Raw genomic sequence first — 13,202 nt, 5'->3', positions numbered from 1 at the left:
AAAAAGAAATGTATTTAGAAAAAGTCTTTATTTATTACTACTACTACTTGTTTATACATGCAGGGAATTTCAGTTGTACAGGTGGCATGGCCAGTGGGATTCAGTGTATGGACAAATGGGTCATAAATAGTTGGAATTTAAGTGATAAAACCTCTAGGTAAAGGTCAATGGTCTTCAGTAGGGCATGCAGATTTCACTGCTCAGCTGTTGTTTAGGTAGAACAGCTTATACTATTTGAAAGTGGGCTACTTAAAACACTAATCTTTTTAAGGTTTTCACAATGCAACTTTTAAATCTGACAGTTAAACTTCTGACCAAAACCAAACTTCTTTTAAGAGAGGTATAGACTCCAGAGAGAGAGAGAGAGAGATCATTTTACCCCTGTACAAATCATTAGTAACATCTCATCTGGAATATGCAGTTCAGTTTTGGGCCCCAGTTCACAAAAAGAATATTGGGGACCTGGAGAAAGTGCAGAGAAGGGCAACTAAACTGATAAGAGGCATGGAGGAGCTCAGCTATGAGGAAAGATTAGAGGAGCTGAATGTGTTCTCTCTTGAGAAGAGGAGATTAGGAGGAATATGATCAGCATGTATACATAGGTGGTCCATATAGTGAACTTGATATAGAGTTATTCACTTTAAGGTCATCAGAGAGGACAAGGGTGCACTCTTTGTGTCTGAAGGAAAAGAGATTTAATCTCCAAATACAAAAAGGCTTCTTCACAGTAAGAGCTGTGAAAATATGGACTAGACTCCCTAAAGAGCTGGTTCTGGCCAGCTCAGTAGATTGTTTTAAAAAAGACCTGGATTCTTTCCTAAATGTACACAATATAACTAGATACTAATATTTATAGGTAAAGTTGATTTCACACTAGTGTAAATTTTGGTGGAGGAGAGATTCTAGTGTGGGGTTGTTTATCAGGGGTTGGGCTTGGCTCCTTAGTTCCAGTGAAGGGAACTCTTAAGGCATCAGCAAGCCAAGACATTTAGGACAATTTCATGCTCCCAACTTTGTGGGAACAGTTTTGGGATGGTCCCTTCCTGTTCCAACATGGCTGTGCTCCAGTGCACAAAGCAAGGTCCATAAAGATGGATGAGCAAGTTTGGGGTGGAGGAACTTGACTGGCCTGCAGAGAGTCCTGACCTAAACCCGATAGAACACCTTTGGGAAGAATTAGAGCAGAGACTGTGAGCCAGGCCTTCTCATATGACATCAGTGTCTGACCTGGCAAATGCACTTCTCAAAGAATGGTCAAACCAAACATTCCCATAAACACACTCCTAAACCTTGTGGATAGCCTTCCCTGAAGAGTTGAACTTGTTATAGCTGCAAAGAGTGGGCCAACTCAATATTGAACTCTACAGACTAAGACTGGGATGCCATTATCTATAATGAAAAGGCCTTCTTCACAAAGTTATTGGGATATAAACCACTATAATACTGCGTGGGTAGACAACACATACAGAAAAGTGTTAGAATTGTGGTAGAGTACATTCCACATGATGGATCACTTCCAAAGGTCTGAGCAGTCCAGCTAGATATTGGAAACATTGATCGAGATTCTTTAATTCTGCAATCATATGAGATGGAGCCTAAAATTATATAGATGTCAATGGTGTGAATCTGCATAATTCACTCTCCTGGTACAACTATATGAAGCCAAATATAAAAAGTAAAATGATGGTATTGCACATGAAGCAACCCTTACAGTGGGTATCCACAATATCTAGGCCCACAGCATGGAGGTTAATTCTCTTTATTTGACATGGTAATCATTATGAAGTCCAGAATTTTAAGTTATCACTAAAACAGGAGAGGGAGGGGAACAGTAAGGGCTTACAGTGGGGGCCCTATTTTTGTAACAGCTGTCTGCGAGGAATTTCTTCTCTTTGAAGATTTTCTCTTCTTTTTTGTTTTTGCAGCTCAAATAAGGGAAGATCTCTGCAATGGGACACAGATGACAAAAACCTGACTATGGTTTTAACCATTCCATACTCAATCCAAAATAAGAAAAATATTTGGGTTTTGGACTTGGAGGTATGCTGATTACTTGATGGCATAGAAAAGAGAGTTCCACAGAAGGACAGTAGGTTAGGACAATTCATAGAGGAATGAGAATTAAAGTACCTATAATATATGTTGAATTGCTTGTAGTTTTGTGTAGACCAGCATAGATGTGTATAACTATAGGCATTTTTTAATGTGCTCAGAGAGCTTTGCCATGTTCACGGACTTGGCACTCTAAGACAGCAAAAATTTAGTGCTCTACAGAAGCCATTGATGATTGACTGGGGAAGCTGTGAACAAATAATGAAGGGGGAAAATAGGGCACTGAGCATCTGTCAAAGCCTCTATAGGGTGCAGAGCAACCCTCCTTGCTGTCTTCAGTGCTGAACACCATTGGATTGGAGGTACCAGCTCCCATACATGTATAAAGGCTATCATGTAAAAATTATATATTGTAATACCCATTTTTAGACACAATCCTATATAGAGGTAAGTGACTGAAAGGATCCGTAAAAGTTTAAAGTGTTTATTCCAAATAACGGAATTTAAACTAGGTAGGGAATTCAGTATGCATTGTCTTGTTCTATAAACATTTTACTGTTCACAGAGGAGTCTTCTAGTCCATTGAAAATTTGTTTCATTCAGGAATCTGACGGCTTGTCGTAGATTACATCGTAAAAACTGTCATGGTGTGTAAAAATTAATGGCAAACCAGCAATATTTTGTTTCTCCAGTAAAATATATATCATATCTAAAACACTGTTTAAAAGTCCAGAAGGCTGCTTTTATGGTTGTTCTGTTGAAGAAAAGTTTTAGAACATTAGTTTGTTTCATGAAATTTGACTAGATATGACATAACCTGCTTCTCGTACTACTTTTTAGTGTGGTCTAACATCATGTTTCCACTATCAGGATAGAAACTTCAACATCTAACTTACCAATATATTGTCAAAGCCATGTTCAGCTTAAGCATAGCCATACATGGCTTACATATCTACTGTACTTAAAGTGTTCCACATTTCTGCACTGTTCCACCAAAAACAGAATATTTAGGAAGGATGCTGACACCTTTGATTTATAGTAAAGACAATTTTACGATGCTCATGTTTAAAACACATTTTCACACTGTAATCTGGAGGATTGAGCTGTCAATTTGAAAGCTCAGTCCTGCACTGCACAGTAGATGGCTTGGCAATGCTTAGGGCGGAATTGGCTCCTGCCTCAACTGTGGCTCTTCAGCTGAGGCAGGTACCTCTCCCACATCTTCCCTGAGTCTGTGGGCTGTTGATTTGCAGTGTTACAGCAATGGGAGGGTGCAGTTTCATGTTTCCTAGTAAAGTCCCATACTTATGTAAAAGAAAACCTGTCATGAGAGAGGTATAGAGCTTTCCACTGTTAACCTCTATTTTGAAAATCTTAGTTTACTGGTTCACATGTTGACCTTGTCACTAACTTGAAAAAGGGTCCAAATAAGAACTTGCTACTTTGACTTTCTTGATCTGCATACTTGTTCCCGGTCAGTGAGACAAGAGACACCCCAGGGCCTCTCATTTTTAAAAGAAGATTAGAAAAAGTAGTATTTATGTTTTTTTCATGACATAGTTGTGCCTGTCATGTATGCTCCCATTTTCTAATGCAAAAGAGGACACAGTAGACAGTATGTACACACCCCTGCCACATCCGCAGTTATACAGACCATCAATAGTTAACAAAAATAATTTGGTCAGACCCACAAGAGCCTTTATTCATAGTTTCTTTTCTTTTTTTATACTGGCTTTTCCAAATTATAATTGCAGTCTTTCAGCTACATGGCAGCCAGAAAGCTTTTCAGCGTATGTTCAGGTGTATTTCTCTCTCTGGGAGTGACTGGTGGATCAGACATCCAAAGAAAATGAATAAACTATTGCGCTGACTAGAACCCAACCATAATTTAACGAGGCACATAAGAAGGCCAGGAGGGTGGTAGGGAACACCAGGTGAAGTGGATGCAGCTCCTATCAGATTAGGTCTTGAGATCCAGACACAAGACGGCACCTCCATCTAGGTGTAAAGATTTAATAAACATAATAAAAGAGAAAAATAATTATTAAAAACAAAAAAGAATAAAACAATTGGAGACAAAAACAACTGATTACTGTCTGTGATACATGTGATAGTTTCAATTGTAAAAATGAGGGCCCAGAGCTGCCATTTGTAGTAGTTTTTTGTTTTCCTTTGGCAGGGTGTCCCTGTGCCCACACCACCCAATTAAAGGGTCCGAGGGGTGTGGTGTAGGTGTGCTGGAGACCATTTTATTATGCTTACCTGGTACATCTTTAATTCCAACTATCCTGAGTACAGCTATATTTCCATATCAGAAGGTTTCACAGTTCGACCACCAACAAAATATTTTTTTTTTTGTTTTGTAATCTTTTATTCTTTTTTTTATTTTTCTGTGTTTAAAAATTACAACATGTATTCAGTCAAAGGGTCTTACAGCAGAAAACAAAAACAAATGTTTGCACTGTAAAATAAAGTTTACAAGATGACTCCTTTTTGTTATTGTAGGAGCAATAGTGCCTCACCATTGGCGTCAGTGGGAGGAATAGTGCCCCATTGTTGGTGTCAGTGGGACGAATAGTGCCCCGCCATTGGTGTTAGTGGGAGGAATAGTGCCCCGCCATTGGTGTCAGTGGGAGGAATAGTGCCCCGCCATTGGTGTCAGTGGAGGAATAGTGCCCCATTGCTGGTGTCAGTGGGAGGAATAGTGCCCCATTGTTGGTGTCAGTGGGAGGAATAGTGCCCCATTGTTGGTGTCAGTGGGAGGAATAGTGCCCCACCATTCGTGTCAATGTAAGGAATAGTGCCCCACCATTGGTGTCCATGGGAGGAATAGTGCCCCTCCATTGGTGTCAGAAGGAAGGAATAGTGCCCCGCCATTGGAGCATTGGTGTCAGTGGGAGGAATAGTGCTCCGAGGGCTGGATAAAGGCAAGCACTTGCTTGGGCGATCAGAAGTGTAGGTTGTCCTTCCCCTCTCCCTCCTTGTAGTCTTCTGGGACACGTGACAATTTCCAGAAGACTTTGGGACCAATCACAAGGCACAGCGCTACTTGCACATGCGCAGCGGGCACCCGGCTGTGAAGCCGCAAGCTGTCAAAGCCGGGTACCCACACTTAGAATGTCGGCGCTGGGGAGCAAGCATGCCCGGTGAAACCGGCTGCGGTGAGTACACCGCTGGATTGTGGGACAGGTGAGTGGCTGTTTTTTAAAATACAGCAGCTTTTGTAGCTGCTGACTTTTATTTTTGGTAGGTTTGACTGGAGCTCTGCTTTAACTCGTAGTTTAAAGGTAGAGCAGATTAGTCTGTCATATTTTGCAAACAAAGCATGTTTTCTCATCCAGTTGTGTTCCTTCCATCCGCCTGCTTGTGCACATCCTTTGCTGATGAGCCTTGAAAAGACTGTCAGATCTATTGTCTGTATGGCATCTCAGAGGAAGGAAGACAATTCATAGATCCAAGTGTAAGAGCCCGCATAGCATGCATAACAAATTTTAAATGGAAGACAAAGACATATACACAAACTTTAAACTTGGGCCTTGTACATATGCCTGATCTATCCAGGGTGATGTGACTGAGGATAGATCAGGCATACGTAGATGTGAATCCTTGTATTTAAAGTATGTATCTTGTGCCCCTTAAATGATTACAGTTTTTTCTATCACAGGGGAATTTAGTTTTTGAAATTGTATTAAATAAACATTCCCAACATGGCAGAAAGCTTTCAGTCTGCATCCAATGTGTTGTTTACTTGTAAATTCCTTGTGTAGTGATAGCATACTGGGCTGTGAAGACCTTCACCCTCCCCCATTCAAACCCTTCAGCTCATCAGCCATGTAAATACACCCCCCCCCCTTTCTCACCCTGTATCAATGGGTGAGGTTCCTAGACAGCCCTTCATTATGTCCTTTCTCCATAGTGTGAAAAGAAAACTTTGGTGAAAGCATTTGTTTTACATTAGCAGTGATATACATGGCCAAAGTTTGTAGACCCCTGACTCTGTTTTGTTGAAAAAGGGTATACAAGTTAAAAATACATTAGAAGAGTTTGTCTGGTCATCGATCAGTTAAGAGTTTGGATCACTTGCAGAGTAATGCAGCCCATAGATTTGTTGTTTTTTTCCTTCAACCAGTGAATGGAATGGAAAAAAAAAGACTTGATTCCCCCATCCACACATTGAAGGTAAAAGGGGGAAATCCTCCCCACTGAGGTATTGTATTCTGACAGCAGAGAGACATCCCCCGCCATCAGAATACATTGGTCAGTGATGCCAGATAAAGCAAACTGCACATATTAAGTGGGGAAAATTCGACAGGCTGGTTGTACAGAAGTCCATCAGTAGATCAACTTCTGTACAACCAGCCTGGCCGTACTTAGATCAATATTTCATCCCTACTAAACCGGCCAAATTTTGATCCATGTATGGCCAGCTTAACTGTCTCTGGACCTCTTAACATGACTCTCTCAGTATGCTTGGTAGTTTCAATTGTATTGAGGTGATTGTACCTGTACTAGTGCACTTGCGACAGAAACAACTGATTACTGTCCGTGATACATGTGATAGTTTCAATTCTAAAAATGATGGTCCAGAGCTGCCATTTGTAGTTGTTTTTTGTTTTCCTTTGGCAGGGTGTCCCTGTGCCCACACCACCCAATTAAAGGGTCCGAGGGGTGCGATGTAGGTGTGCTGGAGACCATTTTATTATGCTTACCTGGTAGATTTTTAATTCCAACTATCCTGAGTACAGCTATATTTCCATATGAGAAGGTTTCACAGTTTGACAACCAACAAATTTATTATTTTTTTTTTGTTTTACAATCTTTTATTCTTTTTCTTCAGTTTTCTGTATTTAAAAAAAATTACAAACATGTATTCAGTCAAAGGGTCTTACAGCAGAAAACAAAAACAAATAGTTGCGCTGTAAAATAAAGTTTACAAGATGACATAATACAAGAGTCAACATAGTTGAATAGTATACTACAAAAAGGCCGTCTGTAATACAGCAAGAAGCTACTTGCAACAGTAGATTGACCAGAGCAGAAAGAGGACCAGATTCATAACCAAGATTGCTTGGTTAATATAAGAGGTGTGGAAAGGTATCCCGTCTCTCTCCTAGGATCAGACTTGGTGTCCCAAGTAGCAAATTATCAGAACATAAATGATAAGGAAATAAGGGATGGGACTATAAAAAAAACAAAAACAAAGGAGGGGGGAGTGCTGGGGTTCATTTCTGAACAAAAAAAACGTAATCCCAGGTTACATTGTGAAAAAACATAGGTCTACATAGATTCTTACTCATACCAAAGCCTAACAATCACTCAGGTTTGCTCCTCTAGTGGTTATGAAGTATCCGTTTATAATTTATCTGACATAAATTATGATTTTGTATACCTTTTCCACTTAATACTTTTTTCTGAGGGTGAATTTTTAATTATATTATCCCATAAGGTCAGTCTTGATTGAGGGAGTGAATTTCCACTTTAACCTGCTCTGTGTTTCATCCAGTGTGTGTCACCTTTCATGAATACAGACATGAGTTTTAAATCTGAGCACTTTTGCTACTGACTTCTGGAGAAAACAAGGGTGGCACTGTGATCATTATCACCCTTTTTCTTCAACATAGTTTGGAGTTTGACAGATATGAGTATTATCATACTTTTTTCTTTAATCTATAGTGAGAACATATGTAGGCTGCCATTGCTTCCCTCCTCCTCAAAATGGTAGTTGCCTGGCTGCTATACTTTACACTGGCTTGGAACAAGCACGCAGCCAGTAAATTCCCAATGAAGTTAGAGATCCCCATCTGCATACTTGTTTCTAGTCAGCAACTGTCAAAATATGGAGACCAAAAGATCTGTATAACAACCAGACAATTAGTATTTTCAGAAGGAGAGGTGAGCAACTATACACTACAGTATATTGCCAAAAGTATTGGGACGCCTGCCTTTACACGCTTATTATTATTATACAGGATTTAATTAGCGGCAACAGTTTGCTCAGTGGTTTACAATATAACGGGAGACAATACAGCAACAATACAGTTCAATACAAGAGGGATAGGAGGGCCCTGCTCCTTGGAGCTTACAATCTAGGAGGGAGGGGCTAGTGGTACAAAAGGTAGTAACTATGGGGGATGGACTGGTTGGAAGAGTAGAAGATTCCATTATTAGCTGAAGGCAGGATAGGCTTCCCTGAAGAGATAGGTTTTCAGAGATCACCTAAAAGTAAGCAGAGTAGGCCATAGTCTGGTAAATTGGGGTAGAAAGTTCCAGAGGATGGGGAAGCTCTGGAGAAGTCCTGGAGACGAGCATGGGAGGAGGAGACAAGGGAGCTAGAGAGTAGGAGGTCGTGTGAGGAGCGGAGAGTACGGTTTGGGTGATATTTGAAGACAAGATTGGTGATGTAATTTGGGGCAGAGTTAATAATGGCTTTATATGTTATTTTTAATGTTTTGAATTTTATCCGTTGGGCAATGCGAAGCCAGTGGAGGGATTGGCAGAGAGGGGTGGCTGATATAGAACGGTTAGTAAGGTGGATGACTCTGGCAGCAGCATTCATGATAGACTGAAGAGGGGATAGCCTGAGACGAGGTAGGCCAATGAGGAGGGAGTTACAATAGTCAAGGCGAGAGATAACAAGGGACTGAATAAGTTGCTTAGTAGTTTCCAAGATTAAGAACAGGTGTATCTTGGAGATGCTGCGTAGGTGAAGTCTACAAGATTTGGACAGCGATTGGATTTGGGGCTGAAAAGACAGATGGGAGTCTAAGATTACACCTAGCACCCTGGCATGAGGCGAGGAACTGATGGTTGTGTTATTGATCTTGATGGAGAAGTCAGGGGAGGGGGCACAAGCTGGAGGGATTACTACGAGCTCAGTTTTGGAAAGATTGAGTTTGAGGAAGTGGAGTGACATCCATGCAGATATGTCGCTTAGTAGGTTAGTAATGCGAGAGGAGACTGAAGGGGTGAGGTGTAGAAAGGTAGATTTGTGTGTCATCAGCATAGAGATAGTACTTAAAGCCATGGGAGCTTATCAAGTGACCAAGGGAGGAGGTGTAGATGGAGAAGAGAAGGGGTCCAAGGAGGGAACCTTGAGGGACCCCTACAGAAAGAGGGAATGAAGAGGAGCATCCAGAGTTATAGGTAATGCTGAAGGAGCGCTGTGATAGGTAGGAGGAGAACCAGGAGAGAGCAGAGTTTCGGAGGCCAAGAGAGTGGGGTTTTTTGAGGAGGAGGGGATGGTCAATCCAATCAAAAGCCACAGAGAGGTCGAGTAGTAAGAGTACGGAGTAGTGACAATTGATTTTAACGGTTAGTAGATCATTCGTGAGTTTTAGTAGAGCAGTTTCAGTGGAGTTTAGTGAGTGAAAGCCAGACTGTAAAGTGTCAAGAAGGTTGTTGTCAATGAGGTAGGAGCTCAGGCGATTGTAGACTAGGCGTTCTAAGAGTTTAGAGGTAAATGGGAGCAGGGAGATGAGTTTTAAGTTGTTCAGGTTGGTGGGGTCCAGGGAGGGCTTTTTAAATATGGGAATGATGTGTGCATGCTTTAGAGGGGAGGGGAAGGCACTGTTAGAGAGGGAGAGATTGAAGATGTGAGTGAGGGAGCATAGGATACTTAGGATACATAGCATATGAGCTTAATGGCATCCCAGTCTTAATCCATAGGGTTCAATATTGAGTTGGCCCACCCTTTGCAGGTATAACAGCTTCAACTCTTCTGGGAAGGCTGTCCACAAGGTTTAGGAGTGTGTCTATGGGAATGTTTGACCATTATTCTAGAAGCACATTTGTCAGGTCAGGCACTGATGTCGGACGAGAAGACCTGGCTCAAAGTCTCCACTCTAATTCATCCCAAAGGTGTTCTATCGGACTGAGGTCAGGACTATGTGCAGGTCAGTCAAGTTCCTCCCCCCCCCCCCCAAACTCGCTCATCCAAGTCTTTATGGACCTTGCTTTGTGCATTGGTGCGCAGTCATGTTGGAACAGGGAAGGGCCATCCCCAAACTGTTTCCACAAAGTTGGGAGCATGAAATTGTCCAAAATGTCTTGATATGCTGATGCCTTAGCAGTTCCATTCACTGGAATTAAGGGGCCAAGCCCAACTCCTGAAAAACAACCCCACACTATAATCCCCCTCCATCAAACTTTACACTTGACACAATGTAGTCAGGCAAGTACCATTCTCCTGGCAACCACCAAACCCAGGCACATCCATTGGATTGCCAGACAGAGAAGATTGATTCGTCACTCCAGAGAACACGTCTCCATTTCTCTAGAGTCAGTGGCAACGTGCTTTACACCACTGCATCCGACTCTTGGCGATGTAAGGCTTGGATGCAGCTGCTTAGCCATAGAAACCCATTCCATGGCGCTCTCTACACACTGTTGTTGTGCTAATCTGAAGGCCACATGAAGTATGAAGGCCTTTAGCTATTGACTCTGCAAACAGCTGGCAACTTCTGCACACTGTGCGCTTCAGCATCTGTCATTTTACGTGGCCTACCACTTCATGGCTGAATTTCTGTTATTTTCAGTTTCTTCCACTTTGTTATCATACCACTAACAGTTGACTATTTAGTAGCAAGGAAATTTCACAGGTGGACTTATGGCACAGGTGACAACCTATCACGGTACCACGCTTGAATTCATTGAGCTCCTGAGAGCGACCAATTCTTTCACAAATGTTTGTAGAAGCAGTCTGCATGCCTAGGTCATGATTTTATACACCTGTGGCCATGGAGATGATTGGAACACCTGAATCCAATGATTTGGAGGGCTGGCCCAATACTTTTGGCAGTATAGTGTATCTCTCATTTTCTATGGTTGTTTTCACCCAATAATGCTAGACATGTGACATGTTTACCTGAAATACCTACTTCCACAGGCATTATAAAGCTAATTTTAGTAGCATGTTCTCCTTTAAAGTGCCTCAGACTCTAAATGGCCATCACCTGTGCATGTGTGATCCAACCCTGAGGGCCCATTCACACCACTGCGCATATACATTGACATGCAAAAAAAAATCAACTGGAAGCTGATTGGTTTCTATGCAGAGCTGCACCATATTTTGCACTCTTTAGTTTTAGTAAATCAACCCCTCTGCATTTTCCTTTACCTACTGCATGCTAAAGTGCATTGCAGTACAGTAAACACTGGGATGCAATGTTGCCTGCCTGTTTATTTTGTATTGTGCACCAACTCAGCATGTTGATGTGGACTGACACAATTGACAACATGATTGACTTGTTCTCACTGAGGAGTGTCTACAAATGCACAATCCTTGTCTGATCTAGGCATAAACAGCAGTATGGGGCTCTCAATGTGTGATCTACAGTTTGACAGATTGGTCCTGCTCTGCATTCATTTAGAATGAAAACTACTGTTGTAGCCTGTATTTGCAAAGTACTATGAAACAAAAACTGGAGGTCGTAACTACTCTTGGCAGTTATCTTAGCTGGCAAACACTTGATCCAAAGTACTGTAAAAATGTATAAAAAATGTAACAAACTCCAATACACTGTTTCAATCTGCATCTAGACTGCAGCAGGTGTTATTTTGTAATTTACTGTTTTATTTATTTTGTTTTACACAGGAGTTGTTAAAGTCATAAAGGTTATTAAAATGGTTTGGTTTTTATTTAAAGTGTTACTAATCCCCGGACCCTGCATTCATTATATCTGGTCTCCCACAGTACACAGAACATGGAAGTGCAATTATTTTAGTAAATATAAACTGTTAAATACCTTTTCTCATCAGCAGTATATTGCAGTCTTGTGACTTCTATCAATATCCAGCATAGCACATGTTAAAGCTTGTAGGAGGAGTCCTCATTTTGCTCTAGGAGGATGCAGGACCCCTGACCTCTGTCTGGACAGTGCTGATTGAGAGTGCCCCATGCACTCTTCCAAGAAAAAAAACCTCTCAAGCAATACACACCAATCTGAGCATGTGCAGAGTGACTCCACACAATATGTCTTATTAGAGGGGGACACTGGAAGAAGGGGAGGATGAGAGAAGTCAGGATCAAACAGCCTTTTACACAATTCAGAGGATTAACTCCTTAGATTCCACAGTGAGTGTAACAAGCATGCTTTACTGCATGTACAGACTGATTTTACTGTTGTGGGTCTAATAACACTTTAAGTCTTTCCATTGTAACCAGTTATTATATTTCTATTTGTCTTAATTAAATCTTTCTTCTCCCTGCTTTCCATACCTTTTTTGCCATTTTTGTCCTCTTTTTTACTTATCATACAATTAGTCTGCTTATCATACAACTAGTCTGCTGTCAGCTGATTCTGGATCACAGTAAGTAAATGCACTTCTGTGATCCAGAAGAGTAGTATGACCAAAAAAAGATTTACTTGTACGTCTCTTTTAAGAAAAGCTTAGAAAGCAAAACCCAGAAGCTTCACATGTGTGCTATATCTGTAAATAGTGAAATATTCATAGGCATAACCTTTCTCACTTATCTGTTGACTGGTTCGATTTTTTGTTTTATTCTTTTCGTTCCGAATATAATAAATGAAAATGTATATAAAAAAGCACACTATACATTCCCTTTAATGCAAAATGTTCTTTTATTTACAGAAACATGACTGGAAGAGACTTACGAACATTTGTAACAACACACAGAAGCAATAACACAGGTAAAGTGTTATGTCTGTCTTGCTGGTTATAAAGGTACACAAAGACAGGATACACATCTATTGTCCACAAGTGAGTCATCCAATGGTGATGGCAGCAAGAACATATATACTCCATATATTCTATAACATCTGCTGCTGAAACTCATCCAACCGTGCTATGCATGGCTGACATTAGAAGACTTTCTTTGTATAGCATGTTCAAAAACAAGGGAAAATGCAACATGTATTATACAACACGTATAGTACCACATATGAATTCACTACACATAAAAGAAGGTTATACCTTTATGACACCATACTCAGCATGATGCCAGATGGGCAAAAACTGAATGCTGCAACATTATTTTTAAACCGTTTGTAATGTACATCTGTTCTATGGCAGAACTGCTTTTTGTTTCTTCCATCTGACTGCCATTCTCAAATCTTTTTAAACTCTACTGTACTATCTTTTCATGTATTCTGTTCGTAGAAGGATTTGGTATTGTGCAAAGCAATAGTTGG

The 13,202-nt window shown here is 40.9% G+C and overlaps 1 protein-coding gene across 2 annotated transcripts in view; it reads left to right on the top strand.

The window, feature by feature from the left end:
* The window catches only part of CCDC148 (coiled-coil domain containing 148), a 309,952-nt gene that overhangs the window by 32,241 nt on the left and 264,509 nt on the right, over positions 1–13,202 (top strand). The window contains exons 1-2 of one of the 2 annotated variants that reach the window (XM_089659740.1): positions 1,923–2,040; positions 12,643–12,701. In XM_089659740.1, the coding sequence (XP_089515866.1) occupies positions 12,647–12,701 (55 nt within the window). In that variant the 5' untranslated portion in view covers positions 1,923–2,040; positions 12,643–12,646. Of the gene's footprint in view, positions 1–1,922; positions 2,041–12,642; positions 12,702–13,202 lie in introns of those variants that run through there. The other variant, XM_089659739.1, reaches the window with a different exon arrangement.

This window comes from Staurois parvus, unplaced genomic scaffold, assembly GCF_062004578.1.
Source record: "Staurois parvus isolate SC_StPar_1 unplaced genomic scaffold, SC_StPar_1.0 ptg000031l, whole genome shotgun sequence".
NCBI classification, from domain to species: Eukaryota; Metazoa; Chordata; class Amphibia; order Anura; family Ranidae; genus Staurois; species Staurois parvus.
This window is presented reverse-complemented; position numbering and strand designations above follow the sequence as displayed.